At 36.9% G+C, this 27,973-nt stretch overlaps 1 protein-coding gene across 2 annotated transcripts in view; it reads left to right on the forward strand.

Moving 5' to 3' along the window:
• FAM199X (family with sequence similarity 199, X-linked) overlaps nucleotides 1-20,700 on the forward strand; it is a 32,129-nt gene extending 11,429 nt beyond the window's left edge. Inside the window, exons 3-6 of one of the 2 annotated variants that reach the window (XM_018044228.1) lie at nucleotides 10,709-10,858; nucleotides 11,098-11,259; nucleotides 12,669-12,806; nucleotides 14,227-20,700. In XM_018044228.1, coding sequence (XP_017899717.1) covers nucleotides 10,709-10,858; nucleotides 11,098-11,259; nucleotides 12,669-12,806; nucleotides 14,227-14,397 — 621 coding nt within the window. In that variant the 3' untranslated portion in view covers nucleotides 14,398-20,700. Of the gene's footprint in view, nucleotides 1-10,708; nucleotides 10,859-11,097; nucleotides 11,260-12,668; nucleotides 12,936-14,226 lie in introns of both variants that reach the window. The other variant, XM_005700177.3, reaches the window with a different exon arrangement.
• The last annotated feature ends 7,273 nt before the right edge of the window (nucleotides 20,701-27,973 follow it).

Raw genomic sequence — 27,973 nt, forward strand, 5'->3', positions numbered from 1 at the left:
GTCATATTATATATAAGATCACAAACCACTCCATAATACATAATTTTTCACTGTTGTCAGAAATATAATTTCTCATTTTGTATTCTCTTGATATGTAGAGATGTTTTCCACCTAACAGTGTTTTTTCTTCTGTGGCACATTATAACACAGAAAATGGCTTTGTAGCAAATTGCTGTCATTATGAGGCAGCATTTCCAAACAATCCTTCAGAAAATGTAGATCATGTTATTGCAACATCCATTTTCTGATTGTAAAAGAGAATAACAACAGCAACAAAAAAGACAATAACATTTGAAGAAGCTTTCCTTGCATATAGCAACTGTTATATTCATTGTATGCTTGAATATCGCCTTCTAGATACTTGAAATTGTTCTACAAAAGAGGAATCAAACATTTTATTTCAAAAAATTTTTATTAAAATGTAAAATAATACCGAATGGCATAAAATTAAAAAGAAGTCTCCAAGTCCAACTCTGCTGTGGTTACCACCATTAAGAGCTTATACAGATACAGTATGTTTGCACAGTGTTAAAAAGGCACATGAAGGGACTTCCCTAGCAGTCCAGCTGTTAAGACTCTGTGCTTCCACTGCAGGGGGCACAGGTTTGATCCCTGGTCACCTCTGCTGTTTCAACTACTTTATCTCATTCTTTTCAATAACTGAAGCATAATTTAATCACTTCCTTAATAATGAATATTTAGGTTGATTTCAGTTTTTTCTAGTTATAAACAATACTATGCTGAGAAATAAGAGGTTTTAAAGAGGAAGAAATAATCTACAACCCCTTTATTTTTATATTTTATTTCAAATGCTTCTATTTCATATGTAGTTATAAATATGATATGGATAAAAAATGTTAAAAATTGAGATAAAAGGTACCATTTTAATAATTCTATAATTCATAAATTTTAATATATTCACAATGTTGTGCAACCACCACCATATTTAAGTCCAGGATATTTACATCACTCCAAAAGAAACCCATACCTGTTAGTGGATAGTCCTAATTTCCCCCTGTCACCTGGCAACCACTCTTCTACTTTCTCTATGGATTTACCTATCTGGACATTTAATATAAATGTACTCATGGAAAATCCCATGGACGGAGGAGCCTGGTGGGCTGCAGTCCATGGGGTCGCTAAGAGTCGGACACAACTAAGCGACTTCACTTTCACTTTTCACTTTCATGCATTGGAGAAAGAAATGACAACCCACTCCTGTGTTCTTGCCTGGAGAATCCCAGCGATGGGGGAGCCTGGTGGGCTGCCGTCTATGGGGTCGCACAGAGTCGGACACGACTGAAGTGACTTAGCAGCAGCAGCAGCGGCAGCATGTAATATGTGGCCTTTTGTGTCTGTGGTCTTTCACTGTTTTCAAAGTTCATCCGTGTTATAGCACATAAGAGTATTTCATTCCTGTCTTAAGTCAGCTCGGGCTCCTGTAACAAATATCATTGACTGGGTTAAAAAACAAACACGTGGTTCTGGAATCTGAAAGTCCAAGATCACAATGCCATCATGGCCAGGTTCTGGTGCTCTTCTTGGCTTGCAGATGCTGTCTTCTGCAGTATCCTCTTTTGGTTCTCTTACAAGGTCACCAATCCCATCACAAGGGCCCCACCCTCATGACTTCTTCTAAGCTTAATTACCTCCCAAAGCCCCACCTTCAAATATCATATTGAGGATTAGGGCTTCAAGATACAGATTTAGGGGGTGACGAACATCTAGTCCATAGCAGTTTCTTTCTATGACTGCATATTCCATTTTATGGATACATCACTATTTGTTTAATTCATCATCGACTGAGGGGTTATTTCCACTTTGGAGCTGTTATGAATAATATTACTATGAACATTCAGGTATAAGTTTTCATATGGATTTTTATTTTTAACTCTCTTGAAGATACATTGGGAGTTGCTGGGTCATATGATAACTTTATGTTCACTTTTTTGGGAAACTGCCAAAATGTTTCCCAAAGTGGCTGCACCATTTTACACTTCTACTAGCAATACATGAAAATTCCAGTTTCTCCACTTCCTTTCCAACACTTTATATTGTCTGTCTTTTTTATTACAGCCTTCCTACTATGTGTAAGGTTGGTATGTCATTGTGATTTTGATTTCCATTTCCCTAATTACTAATGATGTTGAGCATCTTTTCTTATCTTATTGACTATTTGTATATCTTCTTTGGGAAAATGTCTATTCAAATCCTTTGCCCATTTTTAAGTTGCGTTGTCTTTTATTATTGAATTGTAAGAATACTTTATACATGATGACTACTAGACCCTTATCATATACATGATTTGCAAAAATATTTCCCATTCTGTGTGTTGTCTTTTCATTTGATTTTGTCTGTTCGCTTGATATAATGTCCTTTAATACACAAAAAATTTAATTTTAAAGAATTCCAATTTATATTTTCTTGAGTTCTGTGCTTATCATGTTATATTTTTAAAACCATCCTTTAATCCAAGATCATGCAAATTTTTTCATCTGTTTCCTTCTTAGAATTTTATAGCTTTAATTAGTTCCTACATTTTAGGTCTTTGGTCCTTTTGAGTTACTTTTTGTATATGGTATAAGGTAGGAGTTTCAGATTCATTCTTTTGAATGTAGATATCCAGTTGTCCCAGCACCACTTGTTGACAAGACTGTATTTTTTCCTTATCTAATGGTCTTGGTGCCTTTGTGGAAATGAATTGGCCATAGACATATATAGGTTTAGTTCTGGACTCTTGATTCTGTTCCACTGATTCATATATCTATCTATGGCAAGATATTCTTATCCTTATGATTTGATGACTCTAGCTTTGTAACAAGATTTGAAATCAGAAAGTATGATTTCTGTAACTTTGTTCTTTTTTTTATCAAAGTTTAGGATCAGGTTGTCACTTCTTCAAAAAGGGAAATTCGAAGTTTGATAGAGATTTCACTGAATCTGTAGATCAATTTGGGGAATGTTGCTATCTTAATAGTATTATTAAATATTCCAGTCCATAAACATGGGCCAGAATGTATTTAGGCCTTCTTTAACTTCTTTCAGTGATTTTTAAAATAGTTTTCTATGCTTAATTAGGTTGTTTAGTTCCTTGGTTCAGTTTATTCCTAAACATTTTATTATTTCAATATAGTTGTAAATGGAGTTGTTTTCTTAATTTCACATTTTGGATTATTCACTGCTAGTGTATAGAAATACAGTTGTGTTTCATATATTGATTTTGTATCCTGAAACTTTGCTGAACTCATTTTTAATAATTTTTTGTGTATAGATTCTTTAGGGTTTTCTGTATTTAAGATCATGTCATCTATGAATATATAGTTCTGTTTTTCCCTTTCCAATCTGGATACTTTTTTTCCTTGCTTAATTGCCCTGACAAGATCTCTAGTACAATGTTGAAATAGAGAAGATCTAGATACCCCTGGCAAAAGCAGGCATCCTTGTTTTTTTCCTTATCTTAGGTGAGAAGCTTTGTCCTTACTATTGAGTAGTTAGCTGTAGGTTTTTCACAGATGTTCTTTATTGTCATATTGAGGCAATTCCCTTTTATTCTGAGTTCTGTTTTTAATCTGAAAAGGTGTTAGATTTTGTCACATGCTTTTTCTGCATGTCTGTTGAGATGATCATGCAGTTTCTTCTCTTCATTCTGTTAGTGTGATGTAGTATATTGATTTCTAATAATGATTCACCCTTGCATTCCTGGGATTAATCGTAATTGCTCATGGTATATAATCCTTTTAAATTGCTGTTGGATTTGATTTGCTACTATTTTGTTGAAGATTTTTGCATCGGTAGTCATAAGAGTTATTGGTCTGTAGTTTGCCTTTCTTGTGATGCCTTTGTATCACTTTGCCTCACAGAATGAATTGGGCAGTGTTTGCTTTTCTTCTGGATAAGATGCTGTAATAAAAAATTTTCATTTAATCTATAAACTTTTTTGTGATATTTAAATTATTCATTTGATGACTAAATAATATTCCTGTACTAGATATTCCAGAACTTATGAAACCTTATTCCTCTATTCATATGTTTCAGTTTTTTTCTATTATAAATAACGTAGTATGCATTTTTGTTTAGATATTATACCTTTTTATTCTTCAGTGCCTCATTTAAAACAATTTTATTGAAGTATAGTTGATTACAATATTGTATTAACTTCTGTACAGCAAAGTGACTCTGTTATACACATACACACTCCCATATATGTATATATTCTTTTCCATTATGGTTTATCACAGGCTATTGAATATAGTTTCCTGTGCTGTACAGTAGGACCTTGTTACTTATCCATCCTATATATAATAGTTTGCCTCTGCAAATCACAAATTCTCATTCTTTGCTCCTCTACTTCCCACTGTCTCATTTTTTTGAAGTGCACATTTTGTATTTAATATCCAACTACAAGGATTTTTAATAAAGTGTAAGCAGATGGAGTTCAGATAATTCTGAGAAATTATTATTACTTTTTTGCTTATTTCATGTGACTTATTTAGAGTTCTTATCATCCATAATGTTGCAAAATGGCAGGCGTTTTAAAATCTTAATTGCTGACTGCTTCATTCATTTTATGAGTGGAGTGGAAAACTATCCCCAACCACTCACCATTAATGCACACGACTGACTGCAATGTTGAAACAAACTAAGGCCTGCCTTAGTAATGTGTTTTCCCACTTCTGAAATTGGAGTGTAGGTACTCTGTTACCATGGATATTTGCTGTTTAAATATGCTGAAAGGTTTAAAAAGCTCTCTTGTCTTTGTGAGATCTCATAGAGATGAATAGTAAATTACTCTAGAAGATAATTACAAATTATGTGTTAGGATTAATATAGGCTAAAAATCATTGACTGTAGTTAAAAAATTCATATTACCTCTGTTGTGATTAAAATCTACATATGTTTAAATCTTTCTTCTAAACAGATGTTTCAGTTACTACTAAAATAAATATAAATGATTCATAGATTCTCTCGGAAGAGAAATGCTAACTACCTGATAAGGCAGAATTTTAACCTTAGAATGAAAAGCATCTTAGTATTTGAAGTTGCATCAAAGCATTTTGCCTTGCACATAGTTTTCTTTGCTTGCAGTCCTTTTATTGTTAAAGATATATTTGACTAGTCTTAGAGCTTGAGAAATTATTTTATTATTGAGCAGGAAAGTGTTGAAAATTTAGAAAGTGAGTAATACAGCTGTCATGTTTGAAACATAGAGGTGCAATTTGAAATTGCACATCAGCTGTTACAGAAATGAGCTTACTCATAAAATTTTGCTACATGCTACAGAAAACATGGCAGAGGTTTGATTTAATTCTCCTTGTCACAATTACTGATTCTAATATAAATACATAAAATATTGTTGTCCATGAAAAATGTGAGAATTATTAACCATTTTGACTCTGAAATATATTCAGTTATAAAATGGAAAATTGCTGCTCTAATAAATACACAGGAATCCATACAGTTGATTCTTCTGTACATCTGCAGCTGTAATCCCATATCTCCAATTGGCTACTTGACATCTCCGCTTGAGTGACCTTATTATTTAATGCTAACCCATTATCTGATGCTGAATCCTTAATCAGTAATGCAACTTCCAATTACTGTGTTTCCATGGAGAGAAAAAAAGACTCTGCTTTGTGACATGTCTTATATTGTATTGAAAAATGGTTACTGTAATTTCAAAGAACATTTGTACTTGGTTTTCTCATTATCACTACAAACTTACCATACCCCAGATTGCCGCCTTCTCTCATTCCAAACCACCTGCAAGGCAAGACAGCCTAATATAGTTGAAAGTTCTGGACTTGTGTCCTGATTTGGATGCTGCCACTAACCATATGACCCTCCCTGGATATCATTTTTCCCTTACTTATAAAATGAGGTGTTGGACTAGAAGATCTATATAACATTACTTCAGGTCTCTTGCCATAAAAAAATGAGGTCTTTAGGGGCTGTGTGTTAACCTGGATGGGTTGTATGACTGTGAAATGTTGCCAATTTTCTTCTGGTCACATATGGTCATTTGACTATTGTGTGCCGTGTGCTTAGTCATGTTTGACTCTCTACAACTGCATGGACTATGGCCCACCAGGCTCCTCCGTCTGTGGAATTTTCCAGGCAAGAATACTGGAGCGGGTTGCCATTTTCTACTCCAAGGGATCTTCCTGACCCAGGGATCGAACCGGCATCCCTTGCATTGGCAAGTGGATTCCTTACTGCTGCATCACCTGGGTAGCCCCAGTTGACTATTATCCTTACCTATTCAGTTATGAAATAGTCTTGTAAATTGTATTTCTGTTCCCATTTTTCTTTCTTTTTTTGCTTACCTTAGTCCAGGTCCAAATCACAACAGTTCAGTTCAGTTCAGTCGCTCAGTCATGTCCGACTCTTTGCGACCCCATGAATCGCAGCACGCCAGGCCTCCCTGTCCATCACCAATTCCCGGAGTTCACTCAGACTCGCGTTCATCGAGTCATTAATGCCATCCAGCCATCTCATCCTCGGTCGTCCCTTCTCCTCCTGCCCCCAATCCCTCCCAGCATCAGAGTCTTTTCCAGTGAGTCAACTCTTCGCATGAGGTGGCCAAAGTACTGGAGTTTCAGCTTTAGCATCATTCCTTCCAAAGAAATCCCAGGGCTGATCTCCTTCAGAATGCACTGGTTGGATCTCCTTGCAGTCCAAGGGACTCTCAAGAGTCTTCTCCAACACCACAGTTCAAAAGCATCAATTCTTCGGCGCTCAGCCTTCTTCACAGTCCAACTCTCACATCCATACATGACCGCAGGAAAAACCATAGCCTTGACTAGACGGACCTTAGTCGGCAAAGTAATGTCTCTGCTTTTGAATATGCTATCTAGATTGGTCATAACTTTTCTTCCAAGGAGTAAGCGTCTTTTAATTTCATGGCTGCAATCACCATCTGCAGTGATTTTGAAGCCCCCCAAAATAAAGTCTGACACTGTTTCCACTGTTTCTCCATCTATTTCCCATGGAGTGAGGGGACCGGATGCCATTATCTTCGTTTTCTGAATGTTGAGCTTTAAGCCAACTTTTCCACTCTCCTCTTTCACTTTCATCAAGAGGCTTTTTAGTTCCTCTTCACTTTCTGCCATAAGGGTGGTGTCATCTGCATATCTGAGGTTATTGATATTTCTCCTGGCAATCTTGATTCCAGCTTGTGTTTCTTCCAGTCCAGCATTTCTCATGATGTACTCTGCATAGAAGTTAAATAAGCAGGGTTACAATATATAGCCTTGATGTACTCCTTTTCCTATTTGGAACCAGTCTGTTTTTCCATGTCCAGTTCTAACTGTTGCTTCCTGACCTGCATACAGATTTCTCAAGAGGTAGGTCAGGTGGTCTGGTATTCCCATCTCTTTCAGAATTTTCCACAGTTTCTCATGATCCACGCAGTCAAAGGCTTTGGCATAGTCAATAAAGCAGAAGTAGATGCTTTTCTGGAACTCTCTTGCCTTTTTGATGATCCAGCGGATGTTGGCAATTTGATCTCTGGTTCCTCTGCCTTTTCTAAAACCAGCTTAAACATCAGGGAGTTCACAGTTCACATATTGCTGAAGCCTGGCTTGGAGAATTTTGAGCATTACTTTACTAGCATGTGAGATGAGTGCAATTGTGCGGTAGTTTGAGTATTCTTTGTCATTGCCTTTCTTTGGGATTGGAATGAACACAGACCTTTTCCAGTCCTGTGGCCACTGCTGAGTTTTCCAAACTTGCTGGCATATTGAGTGCAGCACTTTCACAGCATCATCTTTCAGGATTTGAAACAGCTCAACTGGAATTCCATCACCTCCACTAGCTTTGTTCGTAGTGATGCTTTCTAAGGCCCAACTTGACTTCACGTTCCAGGATGTCTGGCTCTAGATGAGTGATCACACCATTGTGATTATCTGGGTCGTGAAGATCTTTTTTGTACAGTTCTTCTGTCAATTCTTGCCGCCGCCTCTTAATATCTTTTGCTTCTGTTAGGTCCATACCATTTTTGTCCTTTATTGTGCCCATCTTTGCATGAAATGTTCCCTTGATATCTCTAATTTTCTTGAAGAGATCTCTAGTCTTTCCCATTCTGTTCTTTTCCTCTATTTCTTTGCATTGATCGCTGAAGAAGGCTTTCTTATCTCTCCATGCTATTCTTTGGAACTCTGCATTCAAATGGGTATATCTTTCCTTTTCTCCTTGGCTTTTCGCTTCTCTCCTTTTCACAGCTATTTGTAAGGCCTCCCCAGACAGCCATTTTGCCTTTTTTGCATTTCTTTTGCATGGGGATGGTCTTGATCCCTGTCTCCTGTACAATGTCACGAACCTCATTCCATAGTTCATCAGGCACTCTATCAGATCTAGGCCCAAATCATAACAAGAGCTTCCTAATTCCAGTCTTTCCTCTATTTTGTTCCCATACTATATTTTATTAAAATATTTATTTACTTATTTATTTTTAGCTGCATTAGGTCTTCATTGCTGGGCGTGGGCTTTCTCTAGGTGCAACGAGCAGGAGCAACTCTGTTGAGGTGTGCAGGTTTCTCATTGCACTGGCTTCCCTTCTTGCAGAGCACAGGCTCTGCAGTGCGAGGGCTTCAGTAGTCGTGGTTCCCAGGCTCTAGAGCACAGGCTCAGTAGTTGTGGCGCACAGCCTTAGTTGCTCCAAGGCATGTGGGATCTTCCCAGATCAGGGACTGAACCCATGTCCCCTGCATTGGCAGGAGGATTATTAACCACTGAACCACCAGGGAAGCTCCCATACTGCTTTTTAACTCATCTTCCTTCAAGACCAATTTCATTATTACTTCTATTTAGAAATGTTATTGGCCTACTTCTTTATATCATATAACAGCTCTGGTTCATTTGTAAAGCTTTTAAATCCCTAGCACTGATTTTCTGTTTTAATTATATAGGTCTTCTTAATCTTGTCCTCTGTTGGTTTTTTTTTTTTCCCTTCTACCTATGGTTTTATTATTCTCTTTGTGTGAATGCCTCTTCCTTTTCCCCATGCTGCCATTCTTAGAGACTAACATGCAAAACTTAACCCAGCCACTTAAGCAACATGAAGTATTCTCAGAGTTTATGTTCTTTTCTTTTTAAAACCATGGCAAGGTACAGAAAAAAGGACACACTTCAATTTATTATCACCTATGTGCCAGGCATGTTACCTCATATAATCTCTCAACAGTCCTTTGAGATGGATGATAGTAACCATAACTTCCTGAAGACTCTGAGGCTCAAAGAAGGAAACTAACCTCTACAAGATCACACAGCTAGTAAGCAGTGGGGCTGGGATTTGAACTCTGGGATCTTTTACTTCTCCCCAGAAAAAGAAAATGGCCAAAGAACCATTAATTGCCTGTTTTTTACCACCCACCCCCCAACAACTATGTAAACAGAATTAAAGGGACAAATTAAAATGCTTAGCATGTAGTCTGGCACTTAACAGATATTTGCTAAAGATTTAGATGAATTTTTTTCTTATGTTTTGAGAGTATAGATATTTTGAAAGTTCCTTTCTCTACCTAGTTAATCAAAGTAGTTTTAAGTAGGGGAGCCCTTTCATCTGATAAGGAGTACCTCATTTTGTTTTAGGAACCCCAGGAGGATCTTTAACATAGTAATTTTGTGATTTGAAGTTTTTCAAAGGGGAAATAGCAAAATGTTTTATTGATGTTAAAAACGGAAAAAGATGGTCTTTGTGCGTGCATTCAGCAATCATTCTTACTACTGACTATTACACTGACATTTGGGCTAAGGGTGAACCATTCAAGCAGTGTCAGTTAATGAGATTTTGAAGGAAGTCATACATTGTTGGATGTCACTTATGTACTTGGATTCATCAATGACTATCAAAGTAAAAATGTAGTTTTTAAGGGGGAATAGCGCATTTAGATTACTTCATTGTAAACATGATCACCTTGCAGAGTGATTCACCCCCTTTTTGTGGCTTCATACATCTCTTCTATGCAATTGTCTCCCCAGTGCCTGTCCCCTAGTAGTTCTCTAAGCTTTAATCTTGCAGCTTCAATTTGTTGCTAGGTATTTCCATTGATGGCTTGTCATCTCAAACATGCATTTGTTGTTTGTTATGTTATATAATTGTATGTTTGTGCTACTGTGTTATCTTTCCAAGTAGAATATAAAGTTCTTGTGTAAGGACCATGACTTAGACTCCTTTAGATTCCGTGTACCTGTTACAGTGCCATGGATACATATTAACAACATATTTTAAATTATTGTAGTTGTCTTGAGGTTATTAATACAGTCATGAGGACAAGGCCTATGATTTATTTGTCTTTGTTTTGGCAGTATGTCTACCACAGTGTTTGGCAAAGAGCCAGATAGTGGCAGATGACTCAGGTTTCTTGAGATAGAGACTATCCTTATTCATTATGCTGTTTGGGCCCTAGCCTGCATTCACATGAATTTAAAACCTTAATGATGAGTGATTCTTAAGTTAGCATTTTAATAAGCTTCAATTGTGATTTTAAGCTTTTGGAAAATACTGCTCATTGAATAACTGACTGCATATACAAAGAGTATGTTGATGTTGCTGCTTTGTCTAAAATAAGAGTGGATCAGAGTTAATGTCTCCTGATTCAGTATTTGTCATTAGTCTTTTATTAAAGTAATTTTTAGTCAGTATGAAACATGGCATTTAAACTCTTGCTTTTAATTTTTCTTTCCCTACCTTCTCCTTATTTTTATAAAGTTACCTGGCAGTGACATTGCCAGCGGGAGTGATGTACTTTCTGATGTCATACCCAGTATTCCAAGTTCACCTTGCCTGCTTCCTAAAAAGAAAAACAAGCACCGGAATTTAGATGAACTTCCTTGGAGTGCAATGACAAATGATGAACAGGTAGAGATCTTGACATTCTTAATTAAAAGTGTATATGTGGAGAATACGTGAAGTTTCATTTATTGTCTAACTTAAAGCTACTGGATTAATGTGGAGTGCTTAGTAAATATTAATTTGAGCTCTAATTGTTTTGTGGGGGAAAATAAGTGTTTCTGATACTTAAGCATATTATAAGTTGCACACTAAAAGATCAGAGGTTTTGGCATTCATCTTATTTATTATAATTTTTCATCATATAGGTGGAATATATTGAGTATCTGAGTCGTAAAGTCAGTACTGAGATGGGTCTTCGGGAACAACTTGATATTATTAAAATAATTGATCCTTCTGCTCAAATCTCCCCTACTGACAGTGAGTTTATTATTGAACTTAACTGTCTCACAGATGAAAAACTGAAGCAGGTATGTAAAGAAAATACAGATTCTACAGCTATTAAAAATACCATTGTTTTATAACATGTATACTTGAAGCAGTTTAGTTCAGTAGCTCAGCTGTGTCTGACTCTTTGCGACCCCATGTACTGCAGCACACCAGGCTCCCTGTCCACTGCCAACTCCCGGAGTTTACTCAAACTCATGTCCATTGAGTCGGCGATGCCAACCAACCATCTCATCCTCTGTTCTCCCCTTCTCCTCATGGCTTCAATCTTGCCCAGCATCAAGGTCTTTTCGAATGAGTCAGTTCTTCGCATCAGGTGGCCAAAGTATTGGAGCTTCAGCATCAGTCCTTCCAATGAATATTCAGGACTGATTTCCTTTAGGATGGACTGGTTTGATTTCCTTGCAGTCCAAGGGACTCTCAAGAGTCTTCTGCAACGCCACAGTTCAAAAGCATCAGTTCTTCGGTGCTCAGCTTTCTTTATAGTCCAACTTTCACATCCATACATGACTACTGGAAAAACCATAGCTTTGACGAGATAGACCTTTGTCGACAAAGTAATGTCTCTGCTTTTTATACTTGAATAGTCATATATGACTTGAATAGTCGTATATAAATATATAGATAATTAAGGTCAAAATCACTGCTGTGAAATGTAATATTAGAACATGTGGTTTTAAGAGGTTTTATGTACATTTCATGTGACCATACCTTTCTGGGATCATTTGAATCTAGAACCTACTTTCTAGTTATATAGGTTTTGAAATTTGACTTCACAATTTAAGGAGTTGTTATGCTAAGGTATAGATTTATTCTAACTCATCTTACAAAAGACCAGTGGACAGAATCAAAATATTATTGAGAGCTATACTTGAGTGAACATTTTAATTTTTTGTAATTGTCATCATTTATGAAAAATTTCTCTCTGTGTTTCTCTCAACAGACAGACTATATAATTTTTTACATTCCAGCCCATTTTTTACTAGTATGGTAAATTGATGCCTTGCGTTTGAAGACAGGTATTATGGGCCCCTACCTAAGATCTAGGAAACACTCTAATATAATCAGCAGCATAGTTAAGTGGCAACCTTTTAAAAAATGCCTACTCTTATCTATTTTATTGTTAGTTTCTGTTTCTAGTGTTATTTTCTTATACTCCTAAATTCTGGAAGCTAGTAGCTTATCATTTACTGATTATATTTTATATACTTAAAAAATATAGCTTTATAACATTTATTCTAGAATTTTGAACACCAGAATTTTCCTGGTACTTGTTTCTTCATTTAGAGATTTCTTTTGCCTTTCTGGTTTACCTATATGCATCTGTAGCACTTTTGACAATCTTTGAGTACAATATTCTTCTTTTCTCCATTATTTTGAGGACAGAACATCAAGGTACAATACTAACCAGTTTTTGTCTGTCTGTTCCAAGGTCAGAAACTATATCAAGGAGCATAGCCCTCGCCTACGGCCCACAAGAGAGGCCTGGAAGAGAAGCAACTTTAGTTGTGCAAGCACCAGTGGAGTGAGCGGCGCCAGTGCCAGTGCCAGCAGCAGCAGTGCCAGCATGGTCAGTTCTGCAAGCAGCAGTGGGTCCAGTGTTGGAAACTCTGCTTCAAACTCCAGTGCCAACATGAGTCGAGCACACAGTGACAGCAACTTGTCTGCAAGTGCAGCAGAACGGATTCGGGATTCAAAAGTAAAACGTCTAATCAATACAAAACTTTACCTTTCAATATTAACATTAGTATTCCTTCATATACAGTTCTTGAAGAGTTAAAATTATCCTGCTCTATAGATGCCTGTGGGTTTTGATTTTAATTGAGCAAGCAGGATTCTCTGCTGTTGAACAAAGCCCTCTACACTGAGTGCTTTGAAATGCTGTTTTGACCCACAGCCATATTACCTTCAATTTTATCTGATTTTTGTGTCTGTTTTACGTAAGATAAATTGATGGAAATAATGAGTGAGTCTCAATATTGCAATACTGACTGCAACTTACTATTAAGCAGATCTCACTAGGTTGCTGATGTTGCTGTCTATTAGCTCCTAAAAATGTCCCGTATGTCTTGTGTGTGTGTTAAATGTTTTCTTAAAGTTTTAACCATGAATGTTTCTTTGTAGCTCTTTTTAAAATGTAATAATGCTTTCTCTAATTTCTGACAACTCTTTTCACAGTTGAAAAAGCTCTGTATAGTATTTTTGGACACATAAAAAATAGAAAGTTTAAGTGTATAGAGAATAGTTCTGTGATGCTTAGTGGGAAAGTTGGGTTCCTTGCAGTGGTGACAGTGTGGAGCCAACTTACAGATGATAAGGGTATCTCTATAACTCTTGGGAACCCAGTGGTGACTTTTCCTGGAAAGTGATTCTTTACTTGGTTCTTAACCAAAGTAGCAGAAACATAGCCAGCTTTGTTGGTTGCCAAGGGTTTCCTCTGTGTATGTGGTCATTCTTTTTTGGCATCAGTTCACCAGTGGCAAGAAATAGAGTACCCACTGGGTTTCTAATGGGCTTAAAAGATGGCATTTGCTTAATATGAAAAAGACATGGTTCTTTCCCAGCCATTGTAAAATTGCTAATGCTTTTGGATGAAAGGCGCCTTCAAAGAATAAGCATTAGAGATTTTGACAGTGTTCTCTACATTTGTATTCATTATTGTTCACTGCATGTTTCCTCTGCACTGACACCAGTGTACATTAATTTAATATAAAAAGCCTTATAAATGATTGGTTATCCATAACTAGTCAAATGATCAAGTTTCAAACCTTCCTAATCAGAAGATTTCCTAGTCAAATACCGTAAATATAGAATCTTGAAAAATTTGTTTTCATGTCTAAGCTAATGGCTCACTTACTAGAACCAGGATTGTACTGCAGAGGAATTTGAACATCTCTATTCAGAAAATATCGAATTTGATCCATACAGTACTTTGGGGGTGGGTACGCCAGAACTGAATCTCACTGATTTAGAAATTTTTATTTTGACAGAAGCGATCCAAACAGCGGAAGTTACAACAGAAGGCCTTACGCAAGAGGCAGCTGAAAGAGCAGAGGCAGGCTCGGAAGGAGAGGCTCAGTGGGCTCTTCCTTAATGAAGAAGTGCTGTCCTTGAAAGTGACTGAGGAAGACCATGAAGCAGATGTAGATGTTTTGATGTAATAAGGGTGAATTTATCAGCATTGTTTCTAAGCATTATTCTATCCTTATTTGTTTACATGCATCTTGACCAAACTTTTGGTTAGGGCTGTGCTGACGTACCGTTCATAATTTAGGTCTGTGGTTCTCAGCAGATGGTCCTTGGAGCAGTAGCTTCAGCATCACCTGAGAAGTTATTAGAAATGCATACTCTTGGGTCCCACCCCAGACCTAGTGAATCAGAAATGCTGCGGGAGGGGCATAGCATTGTGTTTGAACAGGTACTAGGTTATTCTGCCACACACTCTAGTTTTAAGAACCACTGATTTAGTAAATGTTTTGACTATTTAAACTTCAGAGTGGTTAAGTGGGCTTTTTCAGACTAGTACTTTAACAGTTTAGGAGATTTCAAGGTACTGCTGACAGATAATTTATTATGTCAGTATAGAATGTGTAGAGATCATAATTCATTTTCTTCTTAATGTTATGATTTCTTAGTTTTTCTAAAGGGCCATAGCATAATTCTCAATTCCTAGTGGACGTCTTTTTTTTGAGGTTGTAGAATGTGGATTGCTGTTTACAATAGTGCCTTCATTAGGTTTATTTGTTTTCATTCATTTTAACTCAAATGTGTAAAAAATAGGCCCTAACATCTTTTGTTAGGTTTGGTTTTGTTTTTCAGTTTATGTATATTCAGAATCCTTTCTGCAAGTGATGACTACTGAGAAAATAATGTTACTAGTAGCTGAATTTTAGACTTAATGCTACATTGATTAATATTCAAATGGAAAAATCCAGCAAGCAAAACAACCAATTCTACTTTTCACTGCTTTTTGAAATTTTAGGCTGTGACACTGTCTTAAAGGCAAGAAACATCTCTGTCAAGTTCTTTTTGTAGGTTTTTTTATTTTCAGCACAGCTCTAATTTTTAAATATTTGGTGTAACAGCTTTATGGCATGTGAACAAGTTAATGTTCAAAATTAACTCAAGAAAACCCTTACAGTTCTGCTAAACTCTGTAAATCGCTAGAAATACACTGAGCAGTGAGATATTAAAAAACCTTTGCTTCTTGGCTACTAATAGTACTCTAATTTTAAATGTGAAATCATTGAGTCTCTAAATGTTTTCGTGAAGAGTTTGTTATCATGAACATTATAAGTAGTGTGATTCCTTTTATTTTCCCACACATCTTTAAACATTCACACGGGTTAAAGAAAATGGAAACTGATACTACTGACAATCAAGCTGCTTTCTGACTTTCATGATTTTCTTTTTATTGTGGAAACTTGGGAGGTAATCATGATTTTGTAGGATGAGTTGTCAATATTTTTTTAAAGTCTAGAGTTAGAGGTTGATAGATTCCTACTTTTTTTTGCACTGTATCATATCAAGTAATCCATTAAAAAGATTAACAACGTAGATCCTTAATTCTCAGCTGCGAATTCTTAATTCTCAGCTGCGAATTCTTAATTCTCAGCTGCGAATTCTTACTTCTCAGCTGCGAATTCTTAATTCTCAGCATAACCTTTGCTTACAATCATATGTTTTGAAATTTTTACTTTATTTTGGTTCCTCAAAAGTTAAAGAATTGAAACTAAGGGAAAAAATTGATATATCGCAGCTATACTGAGGTCTGTGATATGGTTGTAACATTTTGAAGACTACTAAATTCATACTTTAAAATTTTACTGAAATAACAGTATATATGTGTATATGGTTGTCAGTTGGAGTACCCCCTCTGACTTTCCTCTTACCCCCTCTTTAGTGCTTCTGACTAGCTTAGAGGGCCCAAAGAGAACTTGGGGATAAATCCCAGAATACTCTTGAGGAAGATTGAAAGGGTCCACCTTGTTGTGTTTTCCCTTCTAAATACAGAAAGAGTAGATAGAAGAGCAAATACAGCTGAATTCTCTACCTGCTCTTAGCAAAAGCAAAATTCCAGGGAATGACTGCCTGTTCTCTTTAGTTACTCTTCAAGGAAAACAGGCCCCTTTTGGAGACCGTAGAGCAGCATGTATCTGTTAAATACTTGGAAACAATTTACTTGACAGTGACCAATAAAAGAAGATCCTAATAAGACCAATTCCTCTACTCGCCCAATAATCACAGTCTTATTACCATAGATTTAACTTAAGTCACTGTTAAGCAAGTTTACCAAAGTGCCACAAAGCCAATTTTTAAAGTTTATAAAGGTTTGAGTGTTTATAGTAAAGTACACCATGAAATGTGCAAATCTGGATGCACAGCCTTTATGGTATCATAAATTAGAGATAGCTCAGTAAGGTGGCTTGGAAGAGATTGAAATAAAGAACAGAAAAAAAATTTAAGCAATTTGTGTTTGCTTATGATTAAAGAGGGAGATTACAAAGTCTTTCTCTACCTACCCCCCCCCCCAAATAAAACAGCAGAAAAAGACAAAAAATTCTTGTCTTTGTTAATGTGCTATACTTTTTTTTTGGTCTTAATGCCTCATGTAGATAATTCAGGTTTGAATTATTTCTTTCTTAGAATAAATAATAAATTTAGTCTGATCTCTTTCTAAGTTCAATTTAAAACAAATCCAACTCAATTTTTTTTCTTTAAAAGTATAAACCTCGACTAACCAATTAATAAAAATGTGAGACTTATTTGCTCCATTGTCAGTTCTCAACTGTAGAGAATTAACATTAGAGCAAATAAGTCTTTCCCTTTAAAAATAAGCCTTGTTACATGAGGGCATGATTAAAAAATAAGACTTCTTAATTAAGGGCATAATGAAGTCACATCACATTTATCCAGAACATTTTATTAGGGATCTTGTGTGTATGTCAATTATATTTCAACAAAACTGGGGAAAAGAGACCTTGTAGAAGTCTGTCAGTCCCTACCACAGGTTTTAAAAGTAGAAACCTTGAGTTTAAACAAAATGATGTATTTTTTTCTACATTTTTGCAACTGAGTTTAAGTAAGGCAATGTAGTATAATGTGTAGTGAAGTACAAAGGACTTTATACTGTTCTTCTGTCCCAAGAAGAACTTAGAGTAAAATAACTTTATTTTTTGAGACTTGTCTCATTTTTAGTTAAGTGGTGGCTGTTTTGTCCATTTTGTCAGTCCTTTGGGTTAACTAGATATTGCTGAATTAATGCCAGAAACTGATTTGAAATTTGATGACTCCGTGGATTGGATAGACATCTCATTTTATCTAGCCCTTAGAAGTGCTAAAACCCCTCATAAAGGAAAAATTTTAAAAAACTACTATATAAAGGAATCCAGATTCTGATGAGCTTTAAAAATTGTGAAATTTAGCAAATGTCTTCATATCTAAGCCAAAAATGTTAGTTCATGACAAATAGAAAAGTCTTGTTCCCAGGATTCTCTAGCATAGAGTCTTTTGTTTGTGGCTTACTCTTTATAGCTTCCTGTGCCTTAAAGGTGAACTCTATACTTTTCGTCAACATTAGGCTTTTCCAAATTCAAAAGTAATCTAAATGTTGTAATTCATTTTATAAAATGCCCATGCTCTTGGATATCAGTAAGCAAAGGCATTATATCGAACTAATCAATGATAATAGAGTACGTAATGAAAACCTTCAGATCTTAAGTTTCACTTATATAACTTGATTTTTGGCCCAGCTAGGTCATAGAACGTTGAAGTCATCTAAAGTATAGTTTAATGTATTTGTTTATTTTTTCCCTGATAAAACTCATAAAGCAGAATATTTTTTATTTTACTTATTTTATTTTTTGGCCTCACTGTGCAGCTTGCAGGATCTTAGTTCCCTGACCAGGGATTGAAACTAGGCCCTCAAAGCATGGAGTTATAACCACTGGGATTCCAGGGAATTCCCAAGAATATTTTTTTAAATTGAGTTAACTCTGAAAAGATAATTTTCAAGGCAAAAGTACTTCAAAAGCAGAGATTATATAGCAAATTTATTTGTTTGTTAACTTTAGTGATTCTTGTATTCATTTATGTAATAGCATAACATTCCTCTTCCTTTTAACTTAACAGTTCTGTTTACAAGAAAAAATGTTTGCTTCAAACTGGGAAGGGGTTACTTAAAATCAGTTTATAGTTTGAGATGGTTGATAGGAAAATTTCCAGTTACAGTCAAATGATAGTATTGATGTTGTGCACACTGACATTCAATATGTCTAAACTTAGAGGTAAGTTTAATCCTTAAAAGGACTATTAGGTAGAAAATAAATATTTGTATACACATGTACTGTGATAACTTTGGATTCATTTTAAGTCTGACAAAGTAAGATAAGTTTTATCTTTACAATTAAATTATGCTAAGTGGTAGGAGGTATCTGAGAGAGATTTAGACCTAGGCATCCTTATCAGTGTAGTATCTGGAACATAGCTCCTTAGAAATGCTTAATTCTTATTTCTTTGGAAAATTCCAGAAGATTAGAAGGAACTCTACAAATTCTAAGTAACTGGCTATTATTAATAAGAGTAAGAAATCTACTATACTTCAATAAAATATTTTAAGACAAAAAAATAGGAAGTTGCATGGTATAGCCGAGTTGACTCACTAAAATTTTATTTACATATTTTTTCTAATATAAAAATTACTTGTTTTCAGCCCCCCTTCACAATTGTATTTTAAATTAAGGTTATTAATGTTTTAACCTAGATCACATAATGGTAAATTAATTTTTTTCATTTGATATCCATACTGAACTTGGAAAAACTGATTTGGTCTTCTCTGATTTCAATAGGTATTGTTGGATTTCTTTGTTACATCTTTTGTGGTCAATGGAACCTGTGGAAATCTGTGTTCTTTTCTTTGTGGTGAGGGATGGGGGTAGAAAAGAAGAGAGTAGTCTAATTATACATATGCAGAGAGTAGTCTAATTATACATATGCATTTTGACTATATAAAGGTAGTTGTAGAATTAATATGTATAAATGACAAGTTAACACTTACCTATTGTGAATTGTTCTAAGGAACAGTGGCCTGAAGCCATGGCTTGTTTTGTGGAGCTGCTTGCTCTTTAATAGTAGCTGACCAATTGGATTTAAGTTGAGACTTTGAGGTTAGGTTACCAAGCTGAGGCTTTTAGGAATGGAGCAGACCGTGTCTGTTCCTGTAGTGGATCAATTTAATTTCCTCTTTGAATACTCTAATTTAGATATATGTATTATCCATTCTAAATCTTTGTGTTGGGAGTTTTATAGAACTGTTTTCAAAAGCTATTAAGAATAAACACAAGTATATGTAAAACATTTCACAGATGGTTAAAAATTTCAATTTTTTTGTTTTAGTTTCAAAGGTTAGTTATGTAGCATCAATATCATAACCAAAGCAAGTAGGAAGTTGACTGGTTTGGAGAATCTTCAAGTAGTCTTAAATACTGTAATGTATCAGATTGTTAACCAGGATTTTTTTCCTGTATTTCTGCTAAATGTATTACTGTATTAATGCACTTTTGTATATATATATCTGTCTTCTGTACATTCTGTACTTACTTCAGTGTATATAAAAGCTGTTTTTCCTGAAGCTGTTAGGGAAAAACAATAGCTGTAACACAAGTCACTTCTATTTTGAGTTTCCTCTTGTACTTGAAAGTAGTCATTCAGTAGTTAAATCTATATAGTATGTATGGTTGTAATTAAAATGGCAATGTGGCAGAGCTGTCTTTTGAAACTGATTATAAGAATGAAAAGTGTTTTGGTTATGAAAAACTTGTAATATTTTAAATTGTCTCTTTTGATGTACCATGGATTTTTACAAACCCACTGCTGCTTACTACTTTATACTTCTGAATCTACTCCTTTTCATGTCCCATCCTAGAACATTTATCAACAGAGAAAAATTTCTCTCTTTTCTTTTGCTCAGTTTGGTTAAGGCTCCATAGCTTTTGTTTTGTGTAAGTCTCAATTCCCCAGATGTCACTGGCAAATCTCTTTTCTCCTGGAAAGATCAGATTTCTAGAGACATTAGAATTCATAGTAAGTGAAGATTAGGTCTAACATTGTTTACGCAAACCAGATCTATTTTCCTTCTAGAGTTTTCTTAAGTTATATAAAAGTAATGTCTGTGAGCAGTTTTATGTATTGGTACGGAAGCAGTTCAGCTTTTCAGCAGCAACTTTATCTCTTGCCACTAGAGGGAGATCTGTGGTTGCTCTCTCCTTTGGAAAAAGTCTTGGCTGCTTTTCATTTGTTTTTAACTTCAGAGGTTGGAATTGACCTCATGCTCAAAATTCCTTTTGTGATATTAAGTGCTTTGATTTGTTAGTCAAAGGTAAGTTAATTAAGCTTGTTTAATAAAGCCAATATTATTCATGCTTTTCTGTAATTTCAATTTTTAATAAATGTGAGTCAGATATTAAGTGAAATGTGTGTGTTTCTCTGTATGTGTTTCTTAGGTACTCTAAAACTGTATATACTGTTTATTATGGTAACCCATAACCACAGGTAGCTATTTAAGTGAATGAAAATTAAAATTTAGCTTCTTGGTCCCATTAGCACCACTTCAAGAGTGCTGTAGCCATATATGGTGAGAGACTACTGCATTGGAAAATACAGGATATAGAACATTTCCATCATCACAGATCTGTTGGATAGTACAGATCTAGACATTTGGTGTTTTATGTAGTGACCACTATCATCATTTTACCAGTGAACAGTCATCATTGACTCAAAACTGCTGCCCACAGTTACTATTTGTAAGTGATTGGTATGAGAGGAAGAGTGTGCTGCATTTCATTGTCTACTTCCTTAAGGCCACTGTCTAAGGTGGGAACCGGGTGGTTTAATGGAGAAATTTCTCAAATATTGACAATTTCACTTGACTATGAATATAACTTAATGTTTGAATGATGTGGAAATTAGGTGCCAGTTTCTGTTTTGATTGTTGCAAAGAGTGCTACCATGGAGATTTCTCTGAGTTCATCCTTCTCTGATGCAAAATCAGTCCTAAGTGACAATACTAGGACATACATTTTTAAAGTCTATTAAAAAAAACTGTGCTTATTTCAGAATCATCCCTTAGAGTGCTTCTTTTTTCTTGTAATGTGAGAGCTTTAAGAGAATCACTGTTACATAGGTCTGACAGTCTCTACCTCTCCCTCACTATCAGTTTGAACTCATGGTAAGTGGGATGTTTTAGTACATTATCTGTGTTTCTTAATTGATAGATACTAAATTTAAGTACACTACTTCCCTTGTAATGGAGGAATAACATCTTTAAAATTCCAGTTTATTCATTTGGTTGGCAGGATCCCAGTATATGCTTTTTACTCAAAACAGCAGATAATTTAATTGGCATATTTTCTGCTTTGTCTTATTAAAAAATTTCAAGTAGAAGAGTAAAATGCATCCCCATATACCATATCTACTTCAACACTTCTTTCATGGCCAATCTTGTTCCTTTTACCTCCCCATCCACTAAACTGAAAAATTCTGAAAGAGTTGGGAATACCAGACCACCTGACCTGCCTCTTGAGAAATCTGTATGCAGGTCAGGAAACAACAGTTAGAACTGGACATGGAACAACAGACTGGCTTCAAATAGGACAAGGAGTACGTCAAGGCTGTATATTGTCACCCTGCTTATTTAACGTCTATGCAGAGTACATCATGAGAAACACTGGGCTGGAAGAAGCACAAGCTGGAATCAAGATTGCTGGGAGAAATATCAATAACCTCAGATATGCAAATGATACCACCCTTATGGCAGAAAGTGAAGAAGAACTAAAAGCCTCTTGATGAAAGTGAAAGAGGAGAGTGAAAAAGTTGGCTTAAAGCTCAACATTCAGAAAACTAAGATCATGTCATCTGGTCCCACCACTTCATGGCAAATAGATGGGGAAACAGTGGCTGACTCTATTTTGGGGGCTCCAAAATCACTGCAGAAGGTGATTGCAGCCATGAAATTAAAAGACACTCCTTGGAAGGAAATTTATGACCAACCTAGACAGCATATTAAGAAGTAGAGACATTACTTTGTCAACAAGGGTTTGTCCTAGTCAAGACTGGTTTTTCCTGTGGTCATGTATGGATGTGAGAGTTGGACTGTAAAGAAGGCTGAGCGCTGAAGAATTGATGCTTTTGAACTGTGGTGTTGGAGAAGACTTTTGAAAGTCCCTTGGACTGCAAGGAGATCCAACCAGTCCATTCTGAAGGATATCAGCCCTGGGATTTCTTTGGAAGGAATGATGCTAAAGCTGAAACTCCAGTACTTTGGCCACCTCATGCAAAGAGTTGACTCATTGGAAAAGACTCTGATGCTGGGAGGGATTGTGGGCAAGAGGAGAAGGGGATGACAGAGGATAAGATGGTTGGATGGCATCACCAACTCAATGGAGATGAGTCTGAGTGAACTCCGGGAGTTGGTGATGGACAGGGAGTCCTGGCGTGCTGCAGTTCATGGGGTCGCAAAGAGCTGGACACAAGCAACTGAACTGAACTGAACCACTCACCTTAGCTCAATACTTGATGATAGTAAAATTCACAGGTATTCTTCATTTATTAAATATTACAGTATCAAGTTTTTTTTTCTAAAGATAATGGCACTTCTATATTATACATAACTGATATCACCATACTTATTAAAACAATTCCTTAATATTAAATATCTGGTTTACTTGTTTGAAATCAAACCCATTACCATCAGCCTTAGTTCAGTTCAGTTCAGTTCAGTCACTCAGTCGTGCCCGACTCTTTGCGACCCCATGAATCGCAGCACGCCAGGCCTCCCTGTCCATCACCAGCTCCCGGAGTTTACTCAGATTCACGTCCGCCGAGTCAGTGATGCCATCCAGCCATCTCATCCTCTGTCATCCCCTTCTCCTCCTGCCCACAATCCCTCCCAGCATCAGAGTCTTTTCCAATAAGTCAACTCTTTGCATGAGGTGGCCACACTATTGGAATTTCAGCCTCAGCATCAGTCCTTCCAATGAACACCCAGGACTGGTCTCCTTTAGGATGGACTAGTTGGATCTCCTTGCAGTCCAAGGGACTCTCAAGAGTCTTCTCCAACACCACAGTTTAAAAGCATCAATTCTCCAGTGCTCAGCTTTCTTCACAGTCCAACTCTCACATCCATACGTGAACAATGGAAAAACCATAGCCTTGATTAGACGGACCTTAGTCGGCAAAGTGATGTCTCTGCTTTTGAATATGCTATCTAGGTTGGTCATAACTTTTCTTCGAAGGAGTAAGCATCTTTTACTTTCATGGCTGCAGTCAGAACACTAGTTAATATCAATTACTTTAATTGCTTTCCCTTCTGATTTTGAGACAAACTGAGTCTTCATGCTAAACAAACACACATGGTAGGTTTTCTTTTTTAATATCTCTCTCACTAAATCATAAAACCGTTGAGGTCATTTGTTAGCACTAAGAATAATTATTTTTATTATTGCTTGATAAGTCCTGGTGGTGTGTCTTGAGTATATTTCCAGTGAAAACAAGATATGTATTGCTTTTAGATAAAAATAAAGTCCAGTTTCCCCTACTACTTTGTTAATAAAACCATGGAATAATTTGGATTGCAGGTAGAAGGTAGGGAAAATAACTGTACAAGATAAATTGAACTAGGTATTTTCTTCTCAACTTCCTCTGGGTCAAAGAATTTTCTTTTTCAGCCGAATTGGACCACATGGTAAATATATGAATGCCTAGTATTTGTAAATAGGTATGCATGGGTATATAAGGTAAAAGTAAAGATTCTTATTCTTTTTCCCTTAGAAATTAATTTCAGAAAATCTTTTAACAGATATGTGACTGAAACTGTTGGTTTGGGTTTTATATTTTGAATTACTGAAGTTTATACTTTCCAAATTGTAGAATTTGAGAGCTCAAAGAGACTTGAGATCATTTAGCTTGGTGGTTCTGAAACTTGAGTGTACATCAGAATCCCCTGGAGGGCTTGTTAAAACACAGATGGCCGGGCCCCCTCCCAAAGTTTCTGATTCAGTAGGCACTTTTAATGACCTCCTAGGTGATTGTGAGGCTGCTCCATGAACACATGGAGAACCATTGAGGTAGCACAATCCTCTTTTCTGCATTTTACAAATGAGGAAATTGACATTAAGAGGAAGGTGATTTTTTGCTCCAAACTAGTGACATACCCAAATCTTAAGATGTTTATTTACACCCCAAGTGCAGTGTTTTTCTGTTGTGCATTTGTTTCCTTCAGAGAAGTTGCCTCCAAAGGATTTCTTCTGAGTCTTTTCGGAACATTTGGATTTTCTTAGTAATGGTAAATATTTATCTCCCCAGATTGGGACTTTTAAAGTCTAGGGATCCAAATTGTTGGCAAATTTTTTTTGCATGCTGATATATTTTTCTGGGGAGGACTGTGTATCTTTTTATCAAGTTCTGAAATGAATTTTCTTCCCCCTAATGGCCCAGGCTCTGTTCCTTTAGGGCAGTTTTGGCTTTTAGAAATAACCAAGGGTCATTTAGAGGACTGTCTGGTGGTTAAACATGGGTGACAAAGCTGGCTACATTTGGTCAATGAGATGTGATTTTAAAAGACTTTCTTTTGTGGCCTAAAAACTGGCTTCTATCTATATTAAAGGAGTCTGGGGCAATGACAGCATCATTGGACTGGGTATATGGTAATACCATGAAGTGTGGATGTTATTAATTTGAGATATGTTAGCTCTGACTTATTTTTTTTAGTTTAATTGCAGGCTAATTACTTTACAATACTGTATTGGTTTTGCCCCACATCAACATGAATCTGCCGTGGGTGTACACGTGTTCCCCATCCTGAACCCCCCTCCCTCCTCCCTCCCCATACCCCTCTGGGTCATCCCAGTGCACCAGCCCCAAGCATCCTGTATCCTACATTGAACCTAGACTGGTGATTCATTTCTTATATGATGTTATACATGTTTCAATGCCATTCTCCCAAATCGTCCCACCCTCTCCCTCTCCCACAGAGTCCAAAAGACTGTTCTATACATCTGTGGATTTCATGGAATTATTTATTAAGTTGGCGATAACAGAACTAGATGGTAATCTGAAAAATTGAGAACTTCTCTGGTGGTCCAATGGTTAAAAATCTGCCTGCTGATGCAAGGGACACAGGTTTGATCCCTGGTCCAGGAAGATTCTGCATGCTGCGGGGCAGTGCCACGACTGAACTCACACTCTAGAGCCTGTGAGCTGCAACTGCTGAGCCCATGGTGCTGCAAATAGTGAAGCCTGAGCACCTAGAGCCAGTGCTTTGCAGCAAGAGAAGCTACCAAAATGAGAAGCCCGAGCACCACAACTGGAGTAGCGCCTGCTGTCTGCATCTAGAGAAAGCCTATGCAGCAATGAAGACCCAGCACTGCCACAAATAAATAATGTTAAACGTTTTTAAAGTAGTAAACATGTTGGAAATATTTTTAGATTTTATAGATTTTATTTCATTTAATGGTCATTAGTCTCTATTTTGCAGATGAGAAGCTTGAGGCTAAGAGAGATGAAGTGGTTTATCCAGGTTCTGTAGCTGAAGGATGGTAGATGAAGGATTAAGTCTCTTGAGCTGTAAACTAGTGCTCTTTGCACTGTATAACACTGCTTTGTATCACGTGGTTACTTTTCACAGTGGTTTGAGAGAAATCACCATAAGAGTTTGGTACAGAGCAGTAGTTAAAGTGTGGACCCCACACCAGAATCATCTGGGGAATTTTTAGAACATAATGGTGTTTAACCACCTGTCTCCCCTCACCCAGAAATAGTGAATCAGAATCTCAGACAGTGAGGCATGGACATCTACTGAGTTGTAATGGACATTTTATTTAGGAATAAGTCTGTTTACTGAGAAGTTGTAGAGACCGCTCTGAGAATTCCTGTATACCTGCTACCCAGCGCCCTAATGTTAACATCTTACATAACTATGGTATATTTGTCAAAACTAAGAAATCAACATTGGTACATTACTATTAACTAAACTAGAGATTTATTATTTCTTCATTCATTATTTGATCTCATTAGTTTTTCCACTAATGTTCTTTTTCTATTCCAAAATCCAATCCAGGATTCTTCTTTCATTTAATCATCATGTTTCGTTAGCTTCTCCTATCTGTGACAGTTTCTGTCTTCACTTGTTTTTCATGGTCTTGACAAATATAAGATGAATTGGTCGGTATTTTGTGGAAGGTCATCCTCAGTTTGGGTTTGTCTGAGGTTTTGAGATTCGGAGAGGATTACAACAGAGGTGAGGTGGGCTTCCCAGGTGGCACAGTGGTAAAGAATCTGCTTCCCAGTGCAGATGTGGATTTGATCCCAAGGTCAGGAAGATCCCTTGTAGAAGGGAATGGCAACTCACTCCAGTATTCTTTTCTGGGAAATCCCATGGACAGAGGAAGCTGGTAGGCTACAGTCCATGGGGATCCCAAAGAGTTGTATATGACTGAGCAACTGAGCACACACCATAGAAGGTAGGTGCCATTCTCATTATCCTGAAGTGTACATACTATCAACATGATTTTTTTTAGCTGCACCAACGGCATATCCTAGCTTTATTAGAGGGCCCACGCTGCAGTAAACATGAAAACACAAAATCCCATCAGTTTAATAAGAATAATAATAAACCCACCAAATGAAAAATTGAGGGCAAAGAAGAGGCCCCTGGGCCAGCAGTATAGGGAGCCCTGACATGGCACCAGGCCTGGCCGCAGGCCACCCCCCACCCCCAATGCTGTTGCTATGAGGTTGGGGGAGGGGACCAGCAATTGTCCTGTAGGAGCCACTGTTCACCTGGGTCGAGGACCCTTACTTCTTCTAGGGTGTGCTCAGCTTCTTCATGCCCCAGATCTTGTCCAGCAGGCCAGAGATGAGGGCCTCAGTGGGTTTGTAAGTCAACCAGCAACTCCTTGACCCTGGTAGCCGAGGTATCATTGGTCTCCATGTCCAGTTCATCCACATCGATTTCTAGCTCTGGAATCTCCTCTTCCTGGGGTAGGGGTTAGGGAGGAGGGAAAAACAGGGGCCGGGCAGTCTTCAAGCTGCTCCTAGATCCACTTCTCCAGGTTGAGACGCTTCTGTAGCTCCTTGCAGTCATACTTGACCATGACCTTCCCTTGGTGCCTCACTGGGCCTTCACCTGCAGTGACTTCTGCCTGCGTTATTGGATCCCTTTTGGGCTTCCCTAGTGACTCAGATGGTAAAGAATCTGCCTGCAGTGTGGGAGACCTGGGTTCAATACCTGGATTCAATCCCTGGGTTGGGAAGATCCCCTGGAGGAGGTAATGGCAATCCACTCCAGTATTCTTGCCTGGAGAATTCCCCCATGGACAGAGGAGCCTGGCAAGCTACAATCCATGGGGTCACAAAGAATCAGACACAACTGAGGGACTAAGCACCTGGATATTGGCCTCTCATTTATTCAGTCATTTATATCAGTATGGATTCATGGATATTTATTTTATACTTTGGATTATAACATAATACCATATTATTTATTTTGTTGCTCAAATTTTTCCAGCTTTGGATGTGGGGAACTCTTAAAGCTTGGCTCCAGCATCCCTTTGACCTACTCCTATCCTTTTGTGTTTTGAGCACTTTATTTTCAGCACTACATGATGCTCCAACCCTAGAATCAGCATTTCTCCAAGAAGCATTTTAAAAGCTTCTTGTGACTCTAATGCAGAATTAAGTATG

The sequence above is a fragment of the Capra hircus genome (genome assembly GCF_001704415.2).
Source record: "Capra hircus breed San Clemente chromosome X unlocalized genomic scaffold, ASM170441v1, whole genome shotgun sequence".
Taxonomy (NCBI): Eukaryota; Metazoa; Chordata; class Mammalia; order Artiodactyla; family Bovidae; genus Capra; species Capra hircus.